Below are 27388 nucleotides of genomic sequence, written 5' to 3'. Positions count from 1 at the left end.
GAATTATGCACATTGTGTATGCAAATAGACCAATCAAATCCAGCCAAAATGGAATTTGATTGGTACATTTTCAAACTACATAATTCTGAATCAACTGGACTGGTAACTACAGTATTTGCATCTCACTGACCATCCTTATTATTTACTAGACATAGGGTACCCTTTAACTCTTTCCCTGGCATGCTCACTGCCCTCTCTGCAAACAACCTTCAGCCCTGTAACCTGCAACACAAGCAAGTATGGAGGTCTATGCCTTGGCTGCCTGCAAATAGGAGTAGCCTGTAGTGGGAAACATCACACATTGCATAATAACACATTGTGGCGTTACTGTACCACTTGCGGAGGTCATGTGAGTTAATCATGGACATGGCCGAATACAGAAACTGCTTTTGCTTCACTGCAACGTCCCCCTCCCCCCACTCTGAAGAGGCCATCCAGTGCGACTGGATACCGGTACCCGTGCAAGTGTGGTATGTGTGGGACTGACTGGGTAGGCACAAGCTTAGGAATGTGGATCCATTTCAATTGTTTTTAGCATTTTTGGAGGTTGCTACACATTTCTCATGAATAAAGGCAATTTGTAACTTCCAATACTTCAGAGCACCTTTGTTGTATTAGAAGCTTATCTATATGGGTGATGCGACTCCTGCGGGCTTCCGTAGTTTTGAGGTGGAATAATGTGTGGTTGAGACATATAGTGAAGTTTTTTGTTAGAATTACCCTTTAACTCTTTCCCAGGCAAACAACTACAACATACCTTCAATTTTGATTGGCTAATTTCTCTACCTCCATGTAGTATGAGGGCAGATTGAGTAGGCAAACCCTCATACTACATGGAGGTGGTAAAATTGGCCAGTGATTGACCAATCATAAGAGTGTTTACCAGGCTTTAAGTATTCAAAATCTGTTGGCCCTCATACTAGTGTGTATGGAAGTGGTAAATGTGACTAATCAAGACAGATGATGCAGTGCATTGCCAGAAGCACACATGTTGATCTGCACATTTTTAAATACTTGCACATGCACATTAAATGGAATCTGAAATAAAAATAAACTTATGATATGATTTGTATGTGTAGTACATCTAAGAAATAGAAGATTAGCAGCAGAGATATGAGTCTAATATTGTTTCCAGTACAGGAAGAGTTAAGACACTCCCAGTTGTTATCTATGCAAAAGAGCTTCACTGATCACTCTGATTTTCAAAGTCGCAGAGAGCTCTGTCTTCTGAATCTTATCTCAATTGTCATTCACTGTATTTTGTTTTTTTGCAGAGGAAAGTTCAAAAGTTCACTAGCCTGCTCTGTGAAATCATTTAGAATGCTGAGTGTAATGTGTAAACTGCAAATATTAGAGAATGATGCAATGGTATTAAAAAAAAAAAACAAAACAAAACACTATATAACTGAAAATAATAATATGAGACTATTTTCTTTGCTACTAATGTTCTAGTAATTATCCGTACTACACAACCAATTATATCTTTTTGTTTTGCTTCAGTGTCACTTTAATACAGCGTAAAGTTGCATATTAGTCCTTGGGTTACATATGGCCCAAGTAACATACAACCCACTGGAACAAATGGCATACCCATTGCAATAATGCCACCTCAGTGACAAAGGAGACAATGGCGATTGGGGAGGGCTTGTCAGAGCTGAATGGGACATTTTTGTCAATGAGAAAACTTAGAGGGGAACCCTGGTGGCACAGTGGTTGCACAGGAGGACGCAGTGAAGGTACACAGGAGACATGGGGGGGGGGGGGGGGTAGTGTGTTTACACCAGCACACAACCTAGAAAACAAACCTATAGTACCTAACTTGTTCATTAACAAGGGACAACCTGTACTTTGTTTGCGTTACATCACAAGCCACCGCAAATTAGGTCTTTGGTCGCTCGTGGTATCCATACAGTCCAATTTCTTCATTTTTTTTATTACATAATTTAATTTCATTATTCCGTTACATCGAATATAAAGATTTTTCCAACATGTCTGATCGCATTTTTATTGAAAAATAACTGGATAATCTTTTCAATTCAATCATTTTAATCGACTAAACAGGAAAAGCCAACGTTCTTATTGTACTGTGTATGGGCACCATTAGGGTTGTGTTACTTGTACATTATAACACAAAGCGATGCAATGCTCCAGTGTGCGATCGGCATGGTAACATAAGGGTCCATAGACTATATGTTACCACTGACCATACAGCTGTGCGTGCCCCAACATATTGCAATGTAATGCAGGTGGCACAATGCACACATTTTCCCACTGGGCTCTATTGCGTTGTGGCCGTCAACACCTACGCTATAAAAGCACTGCGATGTGCATGCAGAGCATCGGAAAAGCATGCAGGAAATAGCGTTTGTGTATGCGCTCTGCAGTGTGAAAGAGCCCTTAGAGAAAGGCAGCTCCCAAGTCCCAACAAAAGCTTTTTATATAATGCAGGTATAAAATAACTGCCATGTTATTAATTTACTATATTATGATACAATTAAGCTAGTACTGACTTCTTCCGCAGAGCTTTAGAGTGTATACAGTTGTATCACCAACTGTCCCTCAGAGAATGTCACCATGTACCGAACACAGTCCAATTCTAATTCTGGGGCAACACAATTAACTTACCAGTATGTTTTGGTGATTTTTTTGTGATGGGAGTACACAGAAAAAAAAAAAACATTCAAGCACGAATACCACATGCAAACTTCATGCAAATAAGTGTTGTCCCTAGGAATCAAACCTGAGGTCCTAGTGGTACAAGGCAAGGGTGGTATCCAGATTCAGAATCACTTTTATTCGCCAAGCACGACTGGGTCATGCCCGGAATTGGATTTGGCAAATGTGTGGCTCAGATCAGAATAGACTATAAGACGAAGAACAAATAAAAATACAGCAAAAGCACAATACAGCAAATAAAAATAAGGTGCACTACAGCAGAGTTTTGCCAGACCGACCATGTAGCAGCCTCTACAACCTAAAAGGGAAGAGGGGGGGGTCCTCTGGAAGGAGGGGGATGGGGGCATGGAGGTTGACCGTGGGGGGGGGGGGGGGGGGGAGATTTCCTATGCTGGAAAAAAAATGTTCCTGTGCCACTTGTGCTTGCCCTTCAGTTGTTAATATAATTTGTATTCTGTAATGAGCTGGTGGTCAGTGCTGCTCACACACACAGAAGAGGTACATGTATTCCCCACTACAGCACTATCTACATCACACACAAACACTGCAATAGACATTGCACCACAATGACAGTACCCATATGCCATTCTGTACAGAAGACTGGAAACCGCTTTCAAACACATTTCTAAAAAATGATTCTACTCCTGACAAAATGTGAAATTTTATGAAATCCAAGTAGCATGTCTTGGAACTTAACAGACCTATATTGAGTCAATAAATATGCACAATATTCAAATATCCTAGCCTATCATTGTACAGGTAAAGGGAAAATCCTATTCTCCTCAAACCTGTAGTCATCTCACCTGACTTTGGGCATACAAGAATGGTAATAGCAAATAACAGTAACATTACCTGCATGAGCTGCTCTCAGAGTCAATGTCCTCCTCGCTAGCTCCATCCTCAGCTTCTGGCTTGCTCAGCCAAGGTCCTGCCTCACAAGTAGCTGCTGCCACCTCTGCTGAAGGTTGCTGGACCTCAGAAGCAGATGCCATGGGACATGTGAGCAGATGCTGGAAGTCCTGGCTGCTAGCTCTCTGGTGTCCCGCGGAGGAGGGCAAGGGCAATGGGAGGTTACCTGGCTCTAAAAACTTTCTGTCACTAGTCACACGGCTCTGGTCCACATTCAGAAAGTCCTCCTGATAGCCGGTAAGAACGGGTGCAGCCTGGTGTCCGAACCACCTCCAGCGGATTTTTAGTATCTGCTTCACATCAAAGTCCTTGCGGGAAGCAGACATTCTCTTACAGAGCAAGCGATTGTCTAGGCAACTAGAGAAAAAAATGCAGCACATACATGATCTACATGTTCAACCTGCCAGAATAAAAAGGGACCAGATGCAGGCAGAGCCGGGAGGCGAGAAGAAAGGAAGGGCTGCTTTTTTGGAATGCTGGTGATTAATCATTATCACCTGGCCGTGCAGATGCTGCTCCAGAGATGCAGCCTCTTCGCCTCAGACATGAAGGAATAGAAAAGCATTGTACTTTCCACTGCGCTCTTCCTGTGTCTCTGACTGCTTTCAAAGACACTGACAGCACAGCGTTCATTAAAGTCTTTCTGATGCACAACCAACGCCTCCCCCTTCTCCAAACCCACAAATGACAGCACAGTCCATAAGCAAGGCTAAAGCTTTTTTTCCCCCAATTTCGTTCTGCACTAACTCAGCTTCCAAATATTACCATGCAAATCACGTGCTAAAAGAGGAAGGTAGACAAACTAAAACTTAAAGTGCATTTAAACAACAAACTGTATGTCACAAAACTCCAGCTGGGTGATGTAAGTAACTCTGGTTAGGAGGTCACTCAGTCTTGTTTATGTCTAATGGATGCTTAATTAATATTTCAGTATAATGGACAGGATCAATATCCAGGAAGAGGCAAAGAGGTAATCCAGCGTGCAATCGAGCCACTAGAGCAGCCAATCAGCACGGCCGAGTATGGCATTGGAGGGCACGGGGATCAGATTCATAACCATTAAACAAGAAGACAGATGAATAACCATTTAAAGGGAAATTCTACCTTCATAATAAAATGGCCATAAATATAAACTGGGGCTGCATGATACTTTATGTAGTTTCAGGTCATTAAAGGACATTCGAAGTGAAAATAAACTGATGAGAAAAACAATTGTATCTATCATCCTTCCCCTAAAAATTACTTTTTTTTTTTTTTTAGATATCCCAGTTTTATTTTATATTTCAATCTAGTTTTTACTGTTTCATTATCTCTACTCAATGACACCTTCATTGATATATGCTGAAGCTCAACTCTATGAATTATTTACCCTTTTTATCTCTTTCCTGCTCTCAGAAGCCATTTACTGGTAGGAAAGTATTTTATGACTGTAGTTACTTATCAGTGAGGAATATGCTATAATCTGACCCAGTCCGACCCGGATAGAAACTGGTTCTTGCATACCTGATATTTAACTCTTTCAAGCAGGGAAATAAAAAAAGGCACATAACCTAGTTAGCTGTGTGTATGTACAGTGCCAAGCACACATATATCTCATCATGTCACGTCACCTCGGTTGTCCTTTAAAAATGACCATTCAACTGCAACTAGTAAAGAAAGTTTACTGAACAGTCCACTAATTGCTGTATTTTTAGCACCATAAGACACACCTGACCATAAGACGTTCCTACATTTAGAGGAGACACAAGAATTGAGCCGGCACCATCAGTATGCTCTTTTTTATTTTTTATTTAAAGGCTGTCATCTGGTACATAGCAGTACAAAAGCGACGTTTCGCAGCGTTACAGCATGCTCCTTTATCAAGCCATGACAGTCTGTTGGTGCCGGCTCAATTCTTGTGAAGATATCACTCAGGTGGTTACTGAGTCAGCCTTGGCACATCTACTGAGTACTTTGGGGGCTGTGCTTTTCTTCACCTACTGCTGCATACATTTGGAGGAGGAAAACCATAGCATATTGCGATAAAGTTCATTATTTTCTGTAATGCACTGATAAACAATAGACTTTCATATATTTTAGATTCAAATACACACAACTGAAGTAGTTCAAGCCTTTTATTGTTTTAATATTGATGATTTTGGCATACAGCTCATGAAAACCCAAATTTCCTATCTCAAAAAATTAGCATATTTCATCCGACGAATAAAAGAAAAGTGTTTTTAAAACAAAAAAAAGTCAACCTTCAAATAATTATGTTCAGTTATGCACTCAATACTTGGTCGGGAATCCTTTTGCAGAAATGACTGCTTCAATGCGGCGTGGCATGGAGGCAATCAGCCTGTGGCACTGCTCAGGTGTTATGGAAGCCCAGGATGCTTCGATAGCGGCCTTAAGCCCATGCAGAGAGTTGGGTCTTGCGTCTCTCAACCTCCTCTTCACAATATCCCACAGATTCTCTTTGGGGTTCAGGTCAGGAGAGTTGGCAGGCCAATTGAGCACAGTAATACCATGGTCAGTAAACCATTTACCAGTGGTTTTGGCACTGTGCGCAGGTGCCAGGTCGTGCTGAAAAATGAAATCATCTCCATAAAGATTTTCTGCAGATGGAAGCATGAAGTGCTCCCAAATTTCCTGATAGCTAGCTGCATTGACCCTGCCCTTGATAAAACACAGTGGACCAACACCAGCAGCTGACATTGCACTCCAGACCATCACTGACTGTGGGTTCTTGACACTGGACTTCAGGCATTTTGGCATTTCCCTCTCCCCAGTCTTCCTCCAGACTCTGGCACCTTGATTTCCGAATGACATGTAAAAGTTGCTTTTATCCAAAAAAAGTACTTTGGACCACTGAGCAACAGTCCAGTGCTGCTTCTCTGTAGCCCAGGCCAGGCGCTTCTGCCGCTGTTTCTGGTTCAAAAGTGGGTTCATGCTTCCATCTGCTGAAAGCTTTATGGAGATGAAGATTTCATTTTTCAGCAAGGCCTGGCACCTGCTCACAGTGCCAAAACCACTGGTAAATGGTTTACTGACCATGGTATTACTGTGCTCAATTGGCCTGCCAACTCTCCTGACCTGAACCCCATAGAGGATCTGTGGGATATTGTGAAGAGAAAGTTGAGAGACGCAAGACCCAACACTCTGGATGAACTTAAGGCCGCTATCGAAGCATCCTGGGCCTCCATAACACCTGAGCAGTGCCACAGGCTGATTGCCTCCATGCCACGCCGCATTGAAGCAGTCATTTCTGCAAAAGGATTCCCGACCACGTATTGAGTGCATAACTGAACATAATTATTTGAAGGTTGACTTTTTTTGTTTTAAAAACACTTTTCTTTTATTCGTCGGATGAAATATGCTAATTTTTTGAGATAGGAAATTTGGGTTTTCATGAGCTGTATGCCAAAATCATCAATATTAAAATAATAAAAGGCTTGAACTACTTCAGTTGTGTGTATTTGAATCTAAAATATATGAAAGTCTAATGTTTATCAGTACATTACAGAAAATAATGAACTTTATCACAATATGCTAATTTTTTGAGAAGATTATATATATATATATATATATATATATATATATATATATATATATATATATATATATATATATATATATATATATATATATATATATATATATATATATATATATATATCCATATCCATCTTTTTGGTTGAAAGGAGGTGACAGGGTTGAAAGGAGGTGTGCTGATCACCCCTCCCGGCTGAGCGCGCTAGGCTTCAAATCTCAAATTCAAAATGAAAAAAACAAAAACAAATTTGCACCAAAACAGCAGAACAAGAACAATATCATCAGAAATTAGGGGGAAAATGCCTGGACAGTTTTCTTCTGTGCAGCTAAAAATGAGGCTTGGGTAAGAAAAACAAAGTTCTGATGCTGTGAAACTGTTAAAGAAACACCAAGCCTTTTCAGTGCTGCTGAGTAGATTTTTAGTCTAGAGGTTCATTTTAACCTTAATATTGAAACTAAATTGACACAAATTAATCCAAACGAGGCAATATATAGTACATCCCTGGCATATGCCTATGTGGGATGTGGCTAGTTAAAGGACAACTGAAGCACAAGGGATATGGAGGCTGCCATATTTATTTTATTTCCTTTTAATACCACGTGCCTGGTTATCCTGCTGCCCCTTTGCCTCTATTGCTTTTAGCCATAGACCCTGAACAAGTATGTGGCAGATCAGGTGTTTCTGACATTATTGTCAGATCTGACAAGATTAGCTGCATGCTTGTTTCTGGTGTTATTCACACACTACTGTAGCCACATAGATCAGCAGGACCGCCAGGCAACTGGTATTGTTTAAGAGGAAATATATATATGGCAGCCTCTATATTCTTCTCACTACAGTTGTCCTTTAAGGCTGGTTCAGACAGGTGTTTGAACTGGCTGCCCACGGTCTCACCTGAATGCTTTTCTTCAAGTGTGCAGAAAAGCATTCAGCGCCATTCTGCAGATTTCAGCACTCTTCATCCCCGCATGGGGGACACAGGAGTGCGGCACCAAATGACCATGGAAAACAACCTGCACTGCCCATTCATTTGAATGTAGCGCTTAATGAGTGCCGCAACGTCATAGGTGAATCCCGTGTGAACCAGCCCTTAAAGATCAGCTGAAGCCCTCGCCTGTCCTGTCCCTACCTTAAGAGTCCTCCATACCATGACTTCTTCTGGCTTGTATAATCCCTGGCACCCGACAACTGCATGACCCCATGCACTGGGTTCACTCACAACCTTTCAGCGCGCGCGCGCCTTGGCCACGCACAACCTTTCAGCGCGCGCGTGCCTTGGCCACGCACAACCTTTCAGCGCTCGCTCGCGCGCCTTGGCCACGCACAACCTTTCAGCGCTCGCTCGCGCGCCTTGGCCACGCACAACCTTTCAGCGCCTTGGCCACGCACAACCTTTCAGCGCCTTGGCCACGCACAACCTTTCAGCGCCTTGGCCACGCACAACCTTTCAGCGCACGCGCGCCTTGGCCACGCACAACCTTTCAGCGCACGCGCGCCTTGGACACGCACAACCTTTCAGCGCACGCGCGCCTTGGACACGCACAACCTTTCAGCGCACGCGCGCCTTGGACACGCACAACCTTTCAGCGCACGCGCGCCTTGGACACGCACAACCTTTCAGCGCTGCACTGAGACACAGAGCTGGGAATAGGGGAGTATGGGGGTGAACAATGCTGTGTAGAGGTAATATTCTCACCCTGGCTGGCACTTTTGCCCTCTTAATAAGACATAATAGACTACCACTCATAGTATGATTAATCACATAAAGAATAAGTCAAGAGATCATTTTTATTTATGAGATGAGAAGAACAAGGTCATATTTATTTGCCCACAGTAGCAATGGGCTTTACTGATTCTTGTGAAGAGTGATTCTAGTGTCGTGATCACCATAACGTTCTATATAAGAAAGCAAAACACTGTAGTTGAACCTCTGGTTGATCTCGATGGACGGATGTCTTTCTTCAACCTAAAGAACTATAACTATGTAGTGGAATCAGCAAATCTGTCAAAATAACGCAAAACAATAGCAAGTCATGTCAACAGTGTAACTGCCTATAATGGCATTTCACAGCTTACAACTCACAAATCCTACTTATTGCATAAGGCTTTTAGTGATGATCAATGCTCTGTAGCAGTCAGTGACCTTAGAATGGTAATCTTAAAAACTAGAGAATAATCAATTTTTCACCATAGCACCACGATAGGACATAAAAAGGCAAAGGTTGCCATTAGCTTTGCATCATTCCAGAGGACAAAAAGAAAAATCTGCTTAATGTTTCAGTTACACAGCTAGAAATAGCTAGAGTGAACCTGTGCTGGGTCTCAGAATATAAAATCTGACCCATTATAGGGGTCAAGTAGCCAATAGGACTTGAAAAACGATTTCTCTGTTGTCAATAGAACTGGCTCCTAAACAGGTCTAATGGCTCTGGGTTAGACAGACTAGTTTCTGTATTCCACATTAGTATGTCTACCTTGCAATACAATCAATATGGGTGGCCGAATGTGACGTAGTGATTAGCACCTTGCAGTGCTGGGTCCCCGATACAAATCCCTGCCGCAGTAGCCCCTGAGTTCTGGTTCACCATGCGCTTGCTGGTTAGTCTGCAGCTGAAGCCCTCACCTGTCCAGCAGAGTTCCCCAACCCATGTCTTCTTGAGGGGAAACGAGCCCCTTTTCAGTAGTGACCAGTGCCATAGACTGTGCTGTACTGCCTGCTCCATACCATCTATCTCTGCCTCAGACTGTGCCGTGCTGCCTGCTTCATACCATCTATCTGTGCCTCAGACTGTGCTGTGCCACCTGCTCCATACCATCTGTTTGTGTCTTAGTCCAGGCCAGGCGGCCCGCTCCGCTCCACACCATCTAGCTCGCGCCACAGACTGTACAGTGCTGCCATCGACTGTGACGTGTTGTGCTGCCGCCCCATACCACCAAATCGGGACGCATACTGTACCATCTACTGTACCATCTACTGCGCCATACTGTGCTGCCTGCTCCAGCCCATCAAAACTGGGCCCTACACTGAGACGGACTGCCTGCCCCTATACCAACTACCTGGGCCAGCCTGTGTTGTGTTGCCGGCCCCACTCCACCTGCACCACATCTGTGCCATTGATTGACTGCGCTGGGCAGCCTGCCCCTAACCCCTTCTAATTTGCGCCACTCACTGTGCCGGGCCGCCGCCCACCATCTACCGGTGCCCCATACACTGTGCTGTGCTGCCTACTACACTCCATCTACCTGGGGCGCACACTGTACCGTCGTAGCTGTGCCATGGACGTAAAACGCACTGCCATCCTTTCTAGAGAGGCCCTTCTTAAATGGGAACCCCCGGTCAGTCCAATGCCCATACCGGGCCCTCCTCTGTGGAATGCCGTCACCGCACACATCGAATACCTCGCCACCAAGCGAGCACCAAACAAACGCCACCATAGAGGAAGGAGGGTGGGGGCCCAGGTCCGACTCAAAAGGAAAGGTCTTCGCTCCCCTGTCCCTGCCATCCTACTAGCAAATGTCTGCTCACTGCCCAACAAACTGGACGAGCTGCTCCTCCTACTCGATAGCAAGCCCCTGATCAGCAAGAACACCCCTGTTCTCTGTTTCACCGAGACCTGGCTGTGTGACAGCATCCCCGACAACTCTCTACATGTCCCGGGCTACAACCTCCTAAGAGCAGACAGAGATGCTGCCCTCTCAGGGAAAACGCGAGGGGGTGGTATCTGCCTGTACATAAACACCTCCTGGTGCTCTGACACCACCACTCTCCACAAGGCCTGCACCCCTGATGTTGAGTTCCTCGCCATAAACTGCAGGCCCCGGTACTCCCCGAGGGAGTTCTCTTCCGTGGTCCTCGTTGGGGTCTACATTCCTCCCGATGCATGCTCCAGGACCGCCCTACAGATACTTAGTGACGGTATCTCGCGGTGGGAATCTGCCCTCCCGGAGGCCCTATTCATCATCTTGGGCGACTTCAACAAGGCAAACCTTCGGCACGAGATTCCCCGCTATAAGCAGCACATTACCTGCCCCACCAGGAACTGTAACACCCTGGACCACTGCTACACGGTCCATAAGAATGCATACAAGGCCACCCAAGGTGCCCCCCTGGGGAACTCCGACCACAACACTATACACCTGATCCCCACCTACAGGAGGCTCCTGGAGACCTCAAAGCCCATCGTCAGAACCACTAAAAAATGGACTGCAGAAGCCAAACTGGAGCTCCAAGCTTGCTTTGAAACCACCGACTGGACGACTCTGGAGGCACCCACCCTTGATGAATGGGCCGAGAATATCACCTCCTACATTAGCTTCTGCGAAGAAGCGTGTATCCCATCCAAAACCTTCAGAGTCTACCCCAATAACAAACCCTGGTTCAACGACAAGCTTCGTCGACTTCGGAAATGCAAAGAGGAAGCGCACAGATCTGGCTCTTCAGAGGACTTCAGAGAGGCCAGGCACGCCTTGAAAAAAGAACTGCGTTCTGCAAAGAGGGCCTACGCTGAAAAGCTGGGGCTCTCCCTTCAGTCAACCAACACACGGGAAGTATGGAAAGGCCTGAGAGCAGCCACGAACTTTAAACCAGTACCCCAAACGGCGACCCTGAGCCCTCGACTGGCAGAGGAGCTCAACGAGTTCTACTGCAGATTCGAGCAACATCCCAACCAGTCGGGGGGCCCAAACAGCATTGAATGTGGCATCCCCCCCCTCGGGTGAACCCGTCACCCTGGCTCCTGTTGCTGTTCTGGAATCAGAGGTACTCCGGCACCTCTGCAAGCTCAACCCCAGGAAATCCTCTGGCCCGGACGGTGTGTCGTCTATCTGCCTGCGATCCTGTGCTGATCAGCTAGCCCCTGTGCTCACCCCCTTATTCAGGCAGTCACTATCGGACGGCACAGTCCCCTCCTGTTTTAAGAGGTCTACAATTGTACCAATCCCGAAAAAAACAGGCAGGACTGAGCACAATATTTTCCGACCAGTGGCCCTAACCTCTAACATCATGAAGCTCCTCGAGCGGTTGGTCCTTGCCCATCTGAAGAGGTCCACGGACGCCCTTTTAGACCGGCTTCAATTCGCATACAGGGCTAACAGATCCGTGGAGGACGCCATCAATGCCAGCGTGGCATACATCACTGAGCACCTAGACAGCCCCGCCTCCTATGCTAGGATCCTGTTCCTGGACTTCAGCTCGGCATTCAACACGATCTGCCCAGACATCCTGATCACCAATCTGACACAGCTCGGAGTCGACCCTACTCTCCGAACATGGATCAAAGACTTCCTGACAAACAGAACGCATCAGGTGAAGCTCGGCAACCACCACTCCAGCGTTCGAACTACCAATACAGGGGCCCCACAAGGCTGTGTTCTGTCACCTCTACTGTTCTCCCTCTATACCAATAACTGCATCTCATCTGCTGACTCTGTGCGAGTCATCAAATTTGCAGACGACACCACCATCATCGGCCTAATTGGAAGCAACGGGGAGCAGGAGTACCGCAGTGAAGTTGAGAGAATATGTGACTGGTGCAAAGACAACAACCTAGTCCTCAACGCAGCAAAGACTGTTGAACTAGTCGTTGATTTCAGGAGGAACCCCCCTCCCCTCCCTCCAGTCCTCATTGGAGGTACGGAAGTCTCTATGGTGACATCTGTTCGGTTCCTTGGCACGACTCTCACAAACAACCTGAAATGGGGGCAAAATACCACCAGAATTTAGAAGAAATCCCAGCAGAGGATGTTCTTCCTGCGCCAACTGAAGAGATTTGGCATGTCCAGGGAGCTGCTGACCAGCTTCTACACCGCCACCATAGAATCCATCCTCTGCTCCTCAGTCATTGTCTGGTACGCTGGTGCATCGGCCAGCGACAAACGCAAACTGCAGAGAGTCATAGCTGACGCAGAGAAGATCATCGGATCTCCACTTCCATCTCTTGATCTCCTCCACTCCAATAGGATGAGGAAGAGAGCCACCATGATTTCCCGTGACCCCTCTCACCCAGGCAGCCACTACTTCAAGCTCCTTCCGCTGGGCCGTCGCTACAGGACTATACCATCCAAAACCACCAGGCGGAGGAACACTTTCTTCCCCCAAGCTGTTCGGCTTCTGAACTCCAACCTCCCACTGTCTGGCCCGCACACCAGCGTGCTCCAGCTGGGTCGGTCAGCCGGTGCCCGCCAATGCCTGCCGGGCCGGTCTGATACCCAAATGGACGGTCTGATATCCAAAATGGACTCGGGGCCTTTACCTGCACCTTATTACTAGTCACTAGGACTGTATTTGCACAGCAGTGAAAGGGCCGATATAAGATACGAACTGGTCAATGCATTTCTACTGTACGTGTTGTTCGTCTGTCTCACACTCTGTCCATGCCATGTGTATGTCTGTCTCATACTCTGTCTATGCCATGTGAACCACAAATAATTCCGATTACAGCTCTTGCTGTACTTGGCGAAATAAAGTGATTCTGATTCTGATGAGCTCCGGATCAAATTTGGATTTCATCCTCTAATTAGTGCAGGTGTGTGTGTGTGTGTGTGTGTGTGTGTGTGTGTGTGTGTGTGTGTGTGTGTGTGTGTGTGTGTGTGTGTGTGTGTGTGTGTGTGTGTTACCCAGCAGCCTTCTTCTTTAACCCGTCCCACGCTGCGTTCCAAGCCACGTCACGTGACTACTACGCTTCCTCCTTCAACCCGGAAGGAGGAAGTGTTTGTAGTCACATGACCATGGCTTGGAACGCAGCGTGGGACAGGTTAGAGATGAAGACTGCTGGGCAAGTTTATCCCCCGCACAAATGCACTAATTAGAGGATGAAATCTGAATAAAACTCATTCGGATTTCATCCGAATGTGATCCGGAGCTCACCCTGGTAATGAACTGCAGTTGTCCTGTAGTGTAACTCACTGATAACTAGTTAGAGGTTGTAAAACTCTGGGCCAGAAAAACAAATCAGAATGCAAGGAACAGATTAAAAAAAAAGTAGTTCAAGAGGGGTCTGTGTGGGAGCTGAAAAACCTAAAAAAACTCCTGTCCTTTACCTGCACACTTATAAGTGCAAAACGGTAGCGCTTCTCGCTAGTGCGGAAAAAATCACTATAAACTAATATTTCAGAGCGATCATGATCAGCACTTTTATAAGCACTGTATCACGATCACTCCTGAATTGCAGCAAAATGCTGCAGGGAACATTTTGCAATTGCCGCTGATCGCAAACCACCCACGATCAGCAGCATTGAGATCACTGCCATAAGGTTATTATTGCTCTTAAAAAGCTCTAGCGCTTTGGAGATTAGCGGGAATCACCCGCCAAATGCCCAAGTGAGAATGGGCCCTAAAGGCCAAGTTTAATGCTGGGTTAAAGGGAACCTAAACTGAGAAGGATATGGATTTTTCCTTTTAAAATAATACCAGTTGCCTGACTCTCCTGCTGATCCTGTGTCTCTAATACTTTTAGCCACACCCCCTGAACAAGCATGCAGATCAGGTGCTCTGAAGTCAGACTGGATTAGCTGCATGCTTGTTTCAGGTCTGCAATTCAGGCACTACTGTGGTGATAGATATAAGAATGACTGACAGGCAACTGGTATTGTTTAACCAGTTCACCCCCCAGGGTTTTTACTCTAACAACTATTTATTTATTTATTTTAAGCTGATTTTTTTTTTTTACAAGTTTTTTTTTTTGGAAGTGTAATTTTATTAATCATGTGTATGTACTTGTAAATGTATGTATTTTGTACGTGTAATATACTTTTTGGCCACAAGATGGCGCTAGTGAACACTCGTTATAGGAAGTGTTCACTTTTTTTTTTTTTTTTTACACTTTATTTAATTGAAGCATTTTCTGTTTTTGTGTATTGACGTAGCCGCTGTTCGCGGTCACGTCCATTCACTCCAGGCACTGTGATTGGGTAGAGGACCATTCGGTCCTCTTCCCCAATCACTCAGTACGGGATTCCGGCAGAAACGGCAGCAGTAGCAGCGCGCACACGGCGGTAGCAGTGGCGGGAACACGCGACGTATTAAAACGTCATGTTGCCGGTAATAGGGTAAAGCATGACGTTTTAATACGTTAGGATGCCACTAAATGGTTAAAAGGAAGCATCCATATGCCTTTCAGTTTAGGTTTCCTTTAAAGTTCCTCAAAGGTAGATTTTATTATTTTATCACAAAATGAGACTGAGATTTCAGCAAAGTCCTACAGGTACAATTGTTTATAAAAACATAAGTAATATTTTACATTTTCAAAACTTTCTGGATGTGTAATTAGCCTGCATTTCCCTGGCATCATATAGCATTAGTACTGTCAGTGAAACGCACCATCCATGTAAAACGCTGAAAAATACAGATCAGTAACCTGAAAACGGTCGTGTTATTCAGTAAACTGTCATTACTGGTATTCTAGAACCCCATTGTTATACAGCGACTCCATAAAAAGAGCACACTAGCATTTTGTACTTCTCTTGAAAGAGGCACAGAAAGGAGCAAATGAAAGTGACAGCAGCATCACAAGCAGACAGCTGTCCACTACAGAAGTCAGGCAGCCATTATAGAGACATCATTAGTATCACAACCCTCTTCATTGCGGATTGGTTTGAAACATCTGCAAAGAATTACTGTGTTTTTCATGTGCTGAACTCCCAGAGATTGGCTGAGATATTAGAAAAAAACTCAAAGACGTGTGTACAAAGTAACAGTTTTAACCCCTCTGAAGGCAAAGATATGCAATTTGTAATAACTCAGAACATATCTGTGAATGGATCAAAGGAATTTAGATTTAAAAGGGACCTTTAACTGTATATTTAAGATAAACTATGGTAAAATAACAAACCCCTCCACTACAAATAAGGTAAAGTGCTGGATTTATATATTCTGCACTCAAAACACACCTGTTCGCCTTCCTGCTTTCATCTTTGCCCTAACCCTCGCTTGCTGACCACCTACGCATTGTCCCCCTGCCAAGTGTGGCCCTACTAGTGTTGGTGTTCGAATTCAGGCAATAATTTGCCCTATTGGGTACCGGAAATTGGAGATTTCATAAACCGAGGCTTTGGATGATTTTTGTACCGACTCCACAGCCCTGCCCCCTTCCAGCCTGGTTCCCTCCCCCGGCCCTCCCTCCTCTGCTCTCTGCCTGCCTGGATCAAATTACTTCTATTTTCATAGTGTGTAACAGAGGAGAGACAGGAGAACTGCTGCAGCCTGTCTTATCCTGTCTGTTTGCTATAATTCTTATTTCCGGTATTGGTCCGAATGCCTGGATTCGATCATATGGACATAAGGGGTGGAGTTATGACATCAATCCCCCAACATTCTCTGCACCTATGGTTTGGAGAAGAAAAAAAATCAGCCTGGCACAATTTCACACTGGGGACGGGGTTTTTAAGACCATATGTGGAAAACGGACACTGGGGGTGAGAGAATCACACTTTATTACGAAAAACAGAAGTTTGTCTGTCTTCTTAAAACAGAAGGTATATGCGATTATTCAGGTTGTAGGGAGCTCCGAGATGTTTCCTACAATGCATCACTACTGAATATGCAAATCATCGCTTTGATGTCCCTGAAAGCTAAATACACCTCCAGAAATGAGGATCAATCAATCCTAAACACTCTGTTTGCACGTTGGATTAGTGTGGCTTTGTAATATTAACAAGCTGACATATCATTGCAATCCAGGGTTCTGGAGGTCTTCGATGCTGCGTGACCTTGTATTTTATTATGCTCTAGTGTTGTCCACCACCTCTATGTATTGATGTTTGTAACCCTATTTGTTGTCCAATGCTGCATAATATTTGGGAGTTTTATAAATAATCATTCTGACCCATGTGCAGGCAGCAGTTTACCTTTTCATGCATAGCTCCCTGATGCAGTAATCCCCTCTTTAATACACAAAACCTCTTATCTCTAGGTAAAGCCCTCCCTATGTACCATTCCTCCATACACATGAGCCACTCTACTGTGCTGCAATACCCACATTCCATCACCAGCCTCTACTTTTTCCATTAACAGCTTCTTCTACATGTGTACATCCCATTGGGAAACACACCCTTTCTTTCAGTGTACAGCAACCACCTGCTTACATGAACAGACTCATCATTTACAGCCACGCTATTTAAAATGAAGTGAAAAAAAATTATGATATAATGAATTGGGTGTGTAGTACGGATAATAACTAGAATATTAGTAGCAAAGAAACACGAGACTAACAAGAAACAAAGTTTATACATTGGTTCAAAACTGTAGAAGATGGTTTAAACAAGGACTCTAACTTCTTGTGCTGGTACGATGGGTTTTAAATGACACAATTATTTTAATTTTTCTATCTTTTCATTCATTTTGTGCCATATGCTGTGTAAGATGGAATTCACTGTCACTATTCATTTTATTTGCTTTCATGTGCTGGCTTTAAATGCCACAATTCTCTTATGGCCCATACTCACGAGGGACTTTTGTCGCCTCAACACGCGGCGCGCGCGTGTTGCGGCGACAGGTCGCCCGTGAGTATGGGCCGTCGCACGCGCGCGCGCCCCCGAACTGTCGCCCGTCGCTATGTCGCCATGCGATTGAAACTTTCAATCGCATGGCGACAGTCGCCGCTGCCCCCCCGCCGCAACTGTCGCTAGTCCGCGTGAGTATGCGGACTAGCGACAGCAACCTCCATTGAGGTTCACAGACCTTCCGGTGAGCTTCCGGCGGGGGGAGGAGGAACGTCAGCGACAGCTTCCGCCTTGCCGCTGGTCCCTCTTCCGCATGTGTACGCGGAGGGACCTGGCGAGAAGCTGTCGCCGGCCTGTCGCCCACACGCTCACTGGTGCTGGCGACAGGCGAGTTTTGCAGCCCGTGAGTACGAGCCATTAAGCTTAGAATTAATGGTGCATGTAACCAGGCCAGGTACCATTTAATCTCGGAATTTACGATGTCTCCCCATCACCAGAGTCTGCTTTATGTCATGTTGAGGATTCTATTGATCTTATCAATTTAGATAGGATGCCTGGGAAAGCCTCCTCAGTAATGGCCCGTACTCACGGGCTGCAAATGTTGCCTGTCGCCAGCACACGTGAGCGTGTGGGCGACAGGCCGGCGACAGCTTCTCGCCAGGTCCCTCCGCGTACACACGCGGAAGAGGGACCAGCGGCAAGGCGGAAGCTGTCGCCGACGTTCCTCCTCCCCCCGCCGGAAGCTCCATTTGATACAATGGAGGTTGCTGTCGCTGGTCCGCGTACTCACGCGGACTAGCGACAGTTGCGGGGGAGGTGCGGCGGCGACTGTCGCCATGCGATTGAAACTTTCAATCGCATGGCGACATGAGCGGCGGGCGACAGTTCGGGGTGCGCGCGCGTGCGGCGGCCCATACTCACGAGCGACCTGTCGCCGCAACACGCGCGCGCCGTGTGTTGAGGCGACAAAAGTCCCTCGTGAGTATGGGCCATTACAGTTAAGGCATCTAATCACATTTATGTTTGCTAAAGAATGTTTCTCCTCTGTATGTCAGTGTATATAAGCTGTGTTTTTCAGTTTTGGTCAGGAACCAGTCCAACGACGGCTTTTTATAAGTCGAAAGCTCACGGTTTATCCATCTCTAAGTTAGCCAATAAATGGTATCATCCTGATTCAAAACTTCTTGCTAGTAGCAAAGAAAATAGTCATTTTTATTCTCAGTTATATCGTTTTGTTTGTTTATAACAGTGCTGTCCAACTGGCGGCCCGCGGGCCGCATCCGGCCCGCCAGGCCACCTGCTGCGGCCTGCTCGTCTTCCTGGGATGCAGGCATGGCTTGCGCTATGGGCGCCATGCCTGCTCCCTCGTATTGTGGCCTCCTGTGTCCCCGCTGGCCTCTCCTATGTCCCCGCTGCCGCTGCTGCCCCACAGCTCAGACCTCAGATCGCGGCGACTGAGGTAAACAGAGTGCGCATGGTACCCGCACGGAGTACGTCACATGCGGAAGTGAATCATTAGTCACTCCTGCATGTGACGTTCTGCTGCGCGGGTGTCATGCGCGCTCTGCTTGCTTCAGTCGCCGCGATCTGTGAGGTCTGAGCTGTGGGGCAGCAGCAGCGGCAGCGGGGACATAGGAGAGGCCAGCGGGGACACAGGAGAGAGAGGTAACGGGCTCGCTCACTGGTGGGGGCACCTGTCACTAGCTGGGGGGGCACCTGTCACTATCTAACTGGGGGGGCACCTGTCACTAACTGGGGGGGCACCTGTCACTAACTGGGGGGGGGCACCTGTCACTAACTGGGGGGGCACCTGTCACTAACTGGGGGGGCACCTGTCACTAACTGGGGGGGCACCTGTCACTAACTGGGGGGGCACCTGTCACTATCTAACTGGGGGGACACCTGTCACTATCTAACTGGGGGGGGCACCTGTCACTAACTGGGGGGGCACCTGTCACTAACTGGGGGGGCACCTGTCACTATCTAGCTGGGGGGGGGGGGGCACCTGTCACTATCTAACTGGGGGTCTCCTGTCACTATCTAGCTGGGGGGCACCTGTCACTAACTGGGGGGGCACCTGTCACTATCTAACTGGGGGGGCACCTGTCACTATATAGCTGGGGGGGCACCTGTCACTATCTAGCTGGGGGGGGGGGGCACCTGTCACTATCTAACTGGGGGTCTCCTGTCACTATCTAGCTGGGGGGCGCCTGTCACTATCTAGCTGGGGGGCGCCTGTCACTATCTAGCTGGGGGGCACCTGTCACTAGCTGGGGGGGCTCCTGTCACTATCTAACTGGGGGGGACACCTGTCACTATCTAACTGGGGGGGACACCTGTCACTATCTAGCTGGGGGGGACACCTGTCACTATCTAGCTGGGGGGGCACCTGTCACTATCTAGCTGGGGGGGCACCTGTCACTACCTCAGCTGAGGGGGGGGGGGACACCTGTCTCTAACTGGGGGGGCACCTGTCACTACCTCATCCGGCCACAGCATCACCGCCAGCCCGGCCACAGCAGCACCACAAGGCATTTCAGCCCACACATCATCCCCAATCCGGCCCAAAACACTATTGCCAGGCCAGCCAGGCACAGCAGCCAGTAGAGTAGAGGAGAATTTAGAAGCCAGGTGATAGGTGTCTACCATATTTAAGGGGCATTCTGCTTATTTATGTGAAATGCTGTCTATTTATGTGCCTCATGACTGCTGAATTTGTCTTGTTGGGGGCCTCATGATTTGTTGGGGGCATCACGATTGCTGAATTTGTCTTGTTGGGGGCCTCAAGATTGCTGAATGTGTCTTGTTGGGGGCCTCATGATTTTTTGGGGGCCTCATGATTGCTAAATTTGTCTTGTTGGGGGCATCATGATTGCTGAATGTGTCTTGTTGGGGGCCTCATGATTGCTGAATTTGTCTTGTTGGGGTCTCATGATTGCTGAATTCGTCTTGTTGGGGGCCTCATGATTTGTTGGGGGCCTCATGATTGCTGAATTTGTCTTGTTGGGGGGGGGGTCACATGATTGCGAACTGCGAGACTATGGAAAAGCTGAATCGTCATCATGAAACAATAGCGTTAAACCTACTTTTTTAGCTTTTTAAAACGGAAAATAAAACTGGGAGGTTCTAAAAAAAAACCAAATTTTTCAGGAGTAGATGGATGAAATTGTTTATCTTCACAGTTTATTTTCAACTTGGATTTTCCATAATGTTCATGTATGAGTTAAAACCTTTGTATGTAGTTTAAATTGCTGTTGCCACTTTGCGATAGATAAGTGACTTTTGGGTTGCAGTTTGGACACTCGGCCTCCAAAAGGTTCACCACCACTGTCCTAATCTAATGTCCCACATTGCTAAATTCATGTAAATTTGTCTCCACCCGTGGCCACACCCATTTTTTGGCGCGCCGCTCTACGCACAACAGAACCCTCGTGGTTTTTGGCGCGCTACGCGCCACACAACTTCACCAACATCTTAAATTGCATTTTGTGGAAAGTGCTGCCAATCTAATTGTCCTTTAATTGCATTTTTTCCTAGGGGGGGGGGGGGGGGTGTCTGCGACTCTAGCAAGAACCTTCGGCCCTCCACCATGGGGTCTGAAAAAAAAAACTGGCCCTCCATGTGCCCATGAAGTTGGACAGCACTGGTTTATAACATTGCATCATTCTCTAATGTTTGCAATTTACACACTGCACTCAGCATTCTAAATGATTTCACAGAGCAGGCTAGTGACCTTTTGAATTTTCCTCTGCAGAAAAAAACAAAATACAGTAACAGACAGTTGAGATAATAAGCTTCAGAAGAAATAGCTCTCTGCGACTTCAAAAGTCGGAGAGCTCAGTGAAGCTTTTTGCATAGATAACTGGAGTTTCTTAACTCTTCCTGTACTGGAAACAATATTAGACTCATATCTCTGCTGCTAAGGTTTTCCTTTCTTAGATGTACTACATATACAAATCATATCATAAGTTTAATTTCACTGCAGATTCCCTTTAATGTGCAGTCCCAATTCTGCCATTTGTAGAGGTTTATTTCCCCATCTGTAGCACTCCCACCTCTATTATGTGCAATAACCTCTATTCCCCATGCAGCCCACTTTGTACAGACCGCTCCCAAATCCTTCTGCAACCCACAATCCATTTTGAAAAAAAAAAAAACAGTCCTTACTACAGGCGTAAAAGACCCCAAAGATTAACATCAATATTGTTAATTGCTGAAAGTTATTTATTTTCCTTCCTTTTATGCTTGGTACACAACATGCAATTTTCTGCCAGATTTCAGGTGGAAACGATAATTTCCGATTTTGTACAAAATCAATCAGAAAAACATGCAGGAATCAGATCGGACCTGTCAGAGAAATTACGGATTTGACCCAAAATCTGAAGGGAAATTGCTTGGCATTAGAACTTGGAAGGCTTATGCCTGGTACACACCATGCAATTTCCGCTCAGGATTTAATCGATAATTTCCCTCTGGTCCGATCTGCATTCCGATCAATTTTCTGATCACTCTATACAAAATCGATCAGAAAAACCATCCGATTGGACAGTCAGAAATTATTGATTCCACCCATCGATCTGATGGGAAATTACATGGTGTGTACTAGGCATTAAACATCAAGAAGTATTTTATTGTTTACAGTATTACTAGTGAGACTCTCCTAATGACCTTTTGTGACTTACCAAGTGTGAAATTCAGTCAAGCACACAGACACCAATACAACAAATGCCATACTAAAAAAAGGGAAGAAACCCTTAGAATAATAATAATGTATTTATAATACAAGTAAACTAACACAAAAATGTCCTAATAACTCACCTATGTAAGTAGCAGGAAATTACCAAAAATAAACCTGCAGATGCAAAAGCTATTACACAATGCCTGAAACAGCTAGAGAAATATAAGGAAAACAATTATATCAAATAACGCAAAACTCCAATCAGTTGATTCACAGCTTTAAGTGACATGGCTGGCACATAATCCATAAACGTAACAAAATATCTTTTCATGGGACAACACTGAAGATGGGACAATTTAATACAATGTAGTCAGTGTGCAGCAGCCTCATCAAAGTAATTCAACATGGCCATTCATTTCTATACAACTGGCAACAATTGAGTTTACCACAAGTGTAAAAAATGTCAAAATTCCACACAATGTTACCTGAAGTGTCACAAGGTCTCATATATGAATAGGGAGCAGGTGTGGTAAAGTTGACGTTATCGCTCTCATACTCATTTACAGGTCTCTGGAAGTTCAACATGGCACCTCATGGCAGAGAACTCTGAGGATGTTAAAAAAAATTAAAATAAAGATGGCCTAGGCTATGAGAAGATTACTGCTGAAACTGAGCTGCAGCATGGTGGCCAAGACTAAAAAGCGGTTTAACAGGAAAGGATCCACTCAGAAAAAGCGTCACCCTGGTCAACCAAAAAACTTGGGTGGAGAGAGGTTGTCTTTTGCAAAAAAAAAAAAAAAAAAAAAAAAAAGCATAAGAGTGCTGGCAGCATTGCAGCAGAAGTTGAAGGGGTGAGGTGTGGGATGTTAGCCTACCAGTGCTCAGACCATACACCACACAATGCATCAAGTTAGTCTACATGGCTGTCGTCCCAGAAAGATGCCACGTCTAAAGATGATGCACAAGAAAGCCTGCCAATAGTTTGCTGAAGACAAGCAAACCAAGGGCATGGATTACTGGAAGCATGACCAGTGATCAGATGAAACAAAGATAAAACTTATTTGGTTAAGATGGTAAGGATGTGGCACGGCAACCAGGTGAGGAGAGAAAAGTGCGTCTTGCCTACTGACATGCATGCTGGTGGGAGTATCATGATTTGGGGCTGTGTTGCCATCAGTGGGGAGCTACAGTTCATTCAGGGAACCATTATTTATTATTATTATTATTATTATTTAGTATTTATATAGCGCCGACATATTACGCAGCGCTGTACAGTGTGTATATATATATATATATATATATATCTTGTCACTAACTGTCCCTCAAAGGAGCTCACAATCTAATCCCTACCATTGGCATATGTCTATATTATGTAGTGTAAGTACTGTAGTCTAGGGCTAGTTTTTTTAGGGGGCGCCAATTAACTTATCTGTATGTTTTTGGAATGTGGGAGGAAACCGGAGTGCCAGGAGGAAACCCACACAGACACAGAGAGAACATACAAACTCTTTACAGATAGTGCCCTGGCTGGGATTCGAACCAGGGACCCAGCGCTGCAAGGCGAGAGAGCTAACCACTACACCACCGTGCTGCCCCTATCGATGAGTGCAAACGTACTGTGACATACTGAAACACAGCATAATCCCTTCTCTTTGGGAAACTGGTTCACAGGACAGTATTCCAACATGGAAAAAAGGGTAAAGTGTCGCACCTGGAGTTCCAGTGTTATACTTCCAAGCTGCTACCTTAGTTTGGCGATCCCTCACACCAAAATAAAGACTATATAAATAAGGTGGGTCTAAGGTGAGCGAGTGAACTGATAGAACCATGTCAGTTCTCAGAAGTCAATTTAATTCAAAAATTAAGCAGCAGAATGGTAGTAGATAAAAGTAAACAATAAAAAAAGTATAAACAATAATAAAAAAAAAAATGCAGGATCCTGTTCCACTCCAACATACACTACACACATGTGGTGTATGTTGGAGTGGAGCAGGATCCTGCTGTTTTTTATTATAGTTTATACCTTGGTATTCCAACATGACAACAATACCAAACACACCTCCAAGATGATCACTGCCTCGCTAAAGAAACTGAGGGTAAAGGTGCTGCACTGGTCAACCCTATGGAACATCTGTGGAGCATCCACAAACAGATGGTTGAGTAGCACAAGGTGTCTAACATCCACCAGCAAGTAGGCACACAAAATATTGAGACTTTGGGCACAATTTTTCACTTAGAGGTGAAATTGTGTGTGTGTGTGTGTGTGTGTGTGGTGTGTGGTGTGTGGTGTGTGGTGTGTGTGTGTCTAGTTGTCAAAAGTGTGTGCACCATCTCACTGGACGTCTCGGCTCCAACCCCCCCAACGCACTATCCAAGCTCAAAAAGGCAGGAGTGGAAGTGTGTGGGGCCGATAGACCCAGCAACACAGCCAACCAGAGGGTTGGAAGGACATGCATACATGTAGCGGACACCTTGGAAATTTTAAATAAACCACACTGAATATAGCATGTCTGGGGGCGTGGCTATGCACGCAGACTGAGCGGTCGCTAGTTCTCGGAGCTCCTGATCTCCTCTCGTCTACCCGGCTTAAAATCCTATTTTTCACCCTCTATAATACCCTGCCAGCCGGCGGAACAACCCCTGATACCGGTGAGGTGATTATGCCGAAGGGAGGTGCCGGTGCGGACCAGCCGGAGAGGAAGCAAAAAACAGCTAAGTCACGCGGCATTCAAACCAGCGCCATCTTGCCTTCAGCTAAAGTGAAGGCCACACAAACTCCAGCCCCGATGGCGGCAGATGAGCAACCCGACCTCACTCAACTCATGGCGGCCATTACAGCATGTAAAGACCTAATCAGCTCTACGAGCGACACTTTGGGCACTAAAATTGACTACTTACAATCTCAGATGACGACTCTGCGCCAAGATGTCTCTAACATCCGAAACAGGCTAACTCAAGCGGAGCAGCGCATAAGTGACATCGAGGACTCTAGTGTCACACAGAAGGCGACCACAGCCGACCTGGTGAAAAAAGTTAAGCGTCTGGAAGACAGGATCGAAGATTCCGAAAACCGCAACAGGCGCAGTAACATACGCATAATGGGCCTCCCTGAGGGCAGTGAGGGAGACGAGCCAGTGTCCTTTACCACAACCCTGCTTAGACGCCTCATGCCTGAGGCCCTCTTCTCCTCGTGCTTTGTGGTGGAGCGGGCGCACCGCATACCGTCTAAACCTCTACCTCCAGGCTCTCCTGCTCGACCCTTCATATTCAAACTTCTCAATTTCCAGGACAGAGATGCGGTCCTCCGCGAAGCCAGGAAATTACAAGATATCCTCTATGAAAACACCCGCTTGATGTTCTTCCCGGACTTCGCACCGGAGACTCAGAAGCGTAGGAAAACCTTTGAGTCGGTGAAACCTCGGCTCCGCAAGAAAGGCATACCCTATGCCATGCTCTTTCCGGCACGTCTGAGAGTGCAAGACGGGGAAACCACCCGCTTTTTCAACACCCCTGAGGCCGTTTCGACCTGGCTGGATACCCTTCCTGCCTGATGCGGGCGAACGTGTGCTGCAGTTTGCTTCTCCGGCTTGTCGGCCTAGGTTCACCCACGACTACCTAACACCTGATGGGGTCGCAGTGAGTACTGTATGCAAGGCTACCACCCTTTGATTCCCCGTTCCCAGGGCCTAGTACATTGACTAATCCTCTCCGAATTCCAGCCTCTGGACGGACTTGAACACTTGCCACCTTACGTGTACATTCCCTGACCCCCTCCTTGCACCACTGCAACCCCCCCCCCTCCCTCACCGGCCGAAATGCTTGCTTTCCCAAGGAGTGAAGGAGTGAAGACGTCCGAGGTCTATCCCCCACTTCTTACCGCCGCCTTTAGTTAACGGCCAGTCTGCACCCTTGGAAGTGCAAAGCTACCTAAGTATAGCTTAGTTAGGGGCCAAAGCTTCAGCTAGTTAGAAGGTTGAGGCAGGGTGGGATAGGGTTTCGGGAAATGAAGATGATCTTCAGATCTTCATGGGCTGTATATATTATGTTTATTGTATATGTGTGTGTATGTCCCTTTTACTGCAGCAGCTCAGAGCACCCAGGGTTTTTCCCTCCCCAAAGGTTTAAACTTTACTTGGTACAAAGGTTCCCTACTTGTATGCAATGTCTCTGATCTCCGCTGAACTAAAGGTGATCCTGTGGAATGTCAGAGGTCTCAATGACAAGATAAAAAGAGCTCTTGTCTTCTCTTTTATGCGTAATTATCAACCAGACATTACTGTCCTTCTGGAGACTCACCTCACCGGCAGTAAGGTATTGTCATTAAAAAAACCCTTCATTTCTGCATACTACTCCTCTACCTTTTCAAATTACGCACGCGGTGTATCCATTTTAATTCACAAAAAGTGCCCTTTTCAATTACTCCACCTTAAAATAGACACTTTCGGCAGGTACGTAATAATACATGCCGTGGTACACGGCATGGAGATGAACATAGTAGGGTTATACCTCCCACCCCCTGCTGACATTCAGATTCTCCAAGATATACTGGAGCACATTAACAAATGGCCCTCATGCAAGACCTTGCTATGCGGAGATTTTAATATGGTGATTTCTCCCCGGAAGGACAGATTGTCACCCTCTAACAGGGACTCACTAATACTGAAACACTGGATTGAGTCTCTTGGCCTGGTGGATATCTGGAGGGAGAGATTTCCTGATGAAGGCGGCTATACATGCCATTCCACTACGCACCAAACTCTTTCTCGAATTGACATGTTCCTCTCTTCTCCTGACCTGGCTCCCGGGGTGTCTGGTCTCAGGCTCCTCCCTAGGGGTGTCTCGGATCACGCCCCCCTGGAGCTAGCAATTAGAACGGAGAACTTTCAATCCAGACCCGTCTGGAGGCTCTCTCCCAGGTGGCTAAACAGCATGTTCGTGGAAGAAGTGATTAGGGTTCCCCTTCAGAAATATTGGCATGAAAACGAGACATCCGCCACATTGAGTGTGGTGTGGGATGCATACAAGGCCGTCGTGAGAGGCTCTTTTACTGCAGGCATCAAGTACGCAAGAGATCAAACTAGAATGTTGCTCACTAACGCGGAAGAGGCTGCCAAAAAGGCGGAGACAACCCATATCTCTACCCAAACCTCAGA

The 27388-nt window shown here is 46.1% G+C and overlaps 1 protein-coding gene across 2 annotated transcripts in view; it reads right to left on the bottom strand.

Annotated features, from left to right (window-relative positions):
* KLHL5 (kelch like family member 5) overlaps positions 1-27388 on the bottom strand; it is a 150397-nt gene that overhangs the window by 97063 nt on the left and 25946 nt on the right. Inside the window, exon 1 of one of the 2 annotated variants that reach the window (XM_068278458.1) lies at positions 3529-3926. The exons of the other annotated variant lie outside the window; for it this stretch is intronic. Within the exon in view, the coding sequence (XP_068134559.1) occupies positions 3529-3911 (383 nt within the window). The 5' untranslated portion in view covers positions 3912-3926. Of the gene's footprint in view, positions 1-3528; positions 3927-27388 lie in introns of those variants that run through there. 2 annotated transcript variants of the gene reach the window in all.

This window comes from Hyperolius riggenbachi, chromosome 1 (assembly GCF_040937935.1).
Source record: "Hyperolius riggenbachi isolate aHypRig1 chromosome 1, aHypRig1.pri, whole genome shotgun sequence".
Taxonomy (NCBI): domain Eukaryota; kingdom Metazoa; phylum Chordata; class Amphibia; order Anura; family Hyperoliidae; genus Hyperolius; species Hyperolius riggenbachi.
Note: the sequence above shows the minus strand (reverse complement) of the source record. Positions and strands in the feature narration are given on the sequence as shown.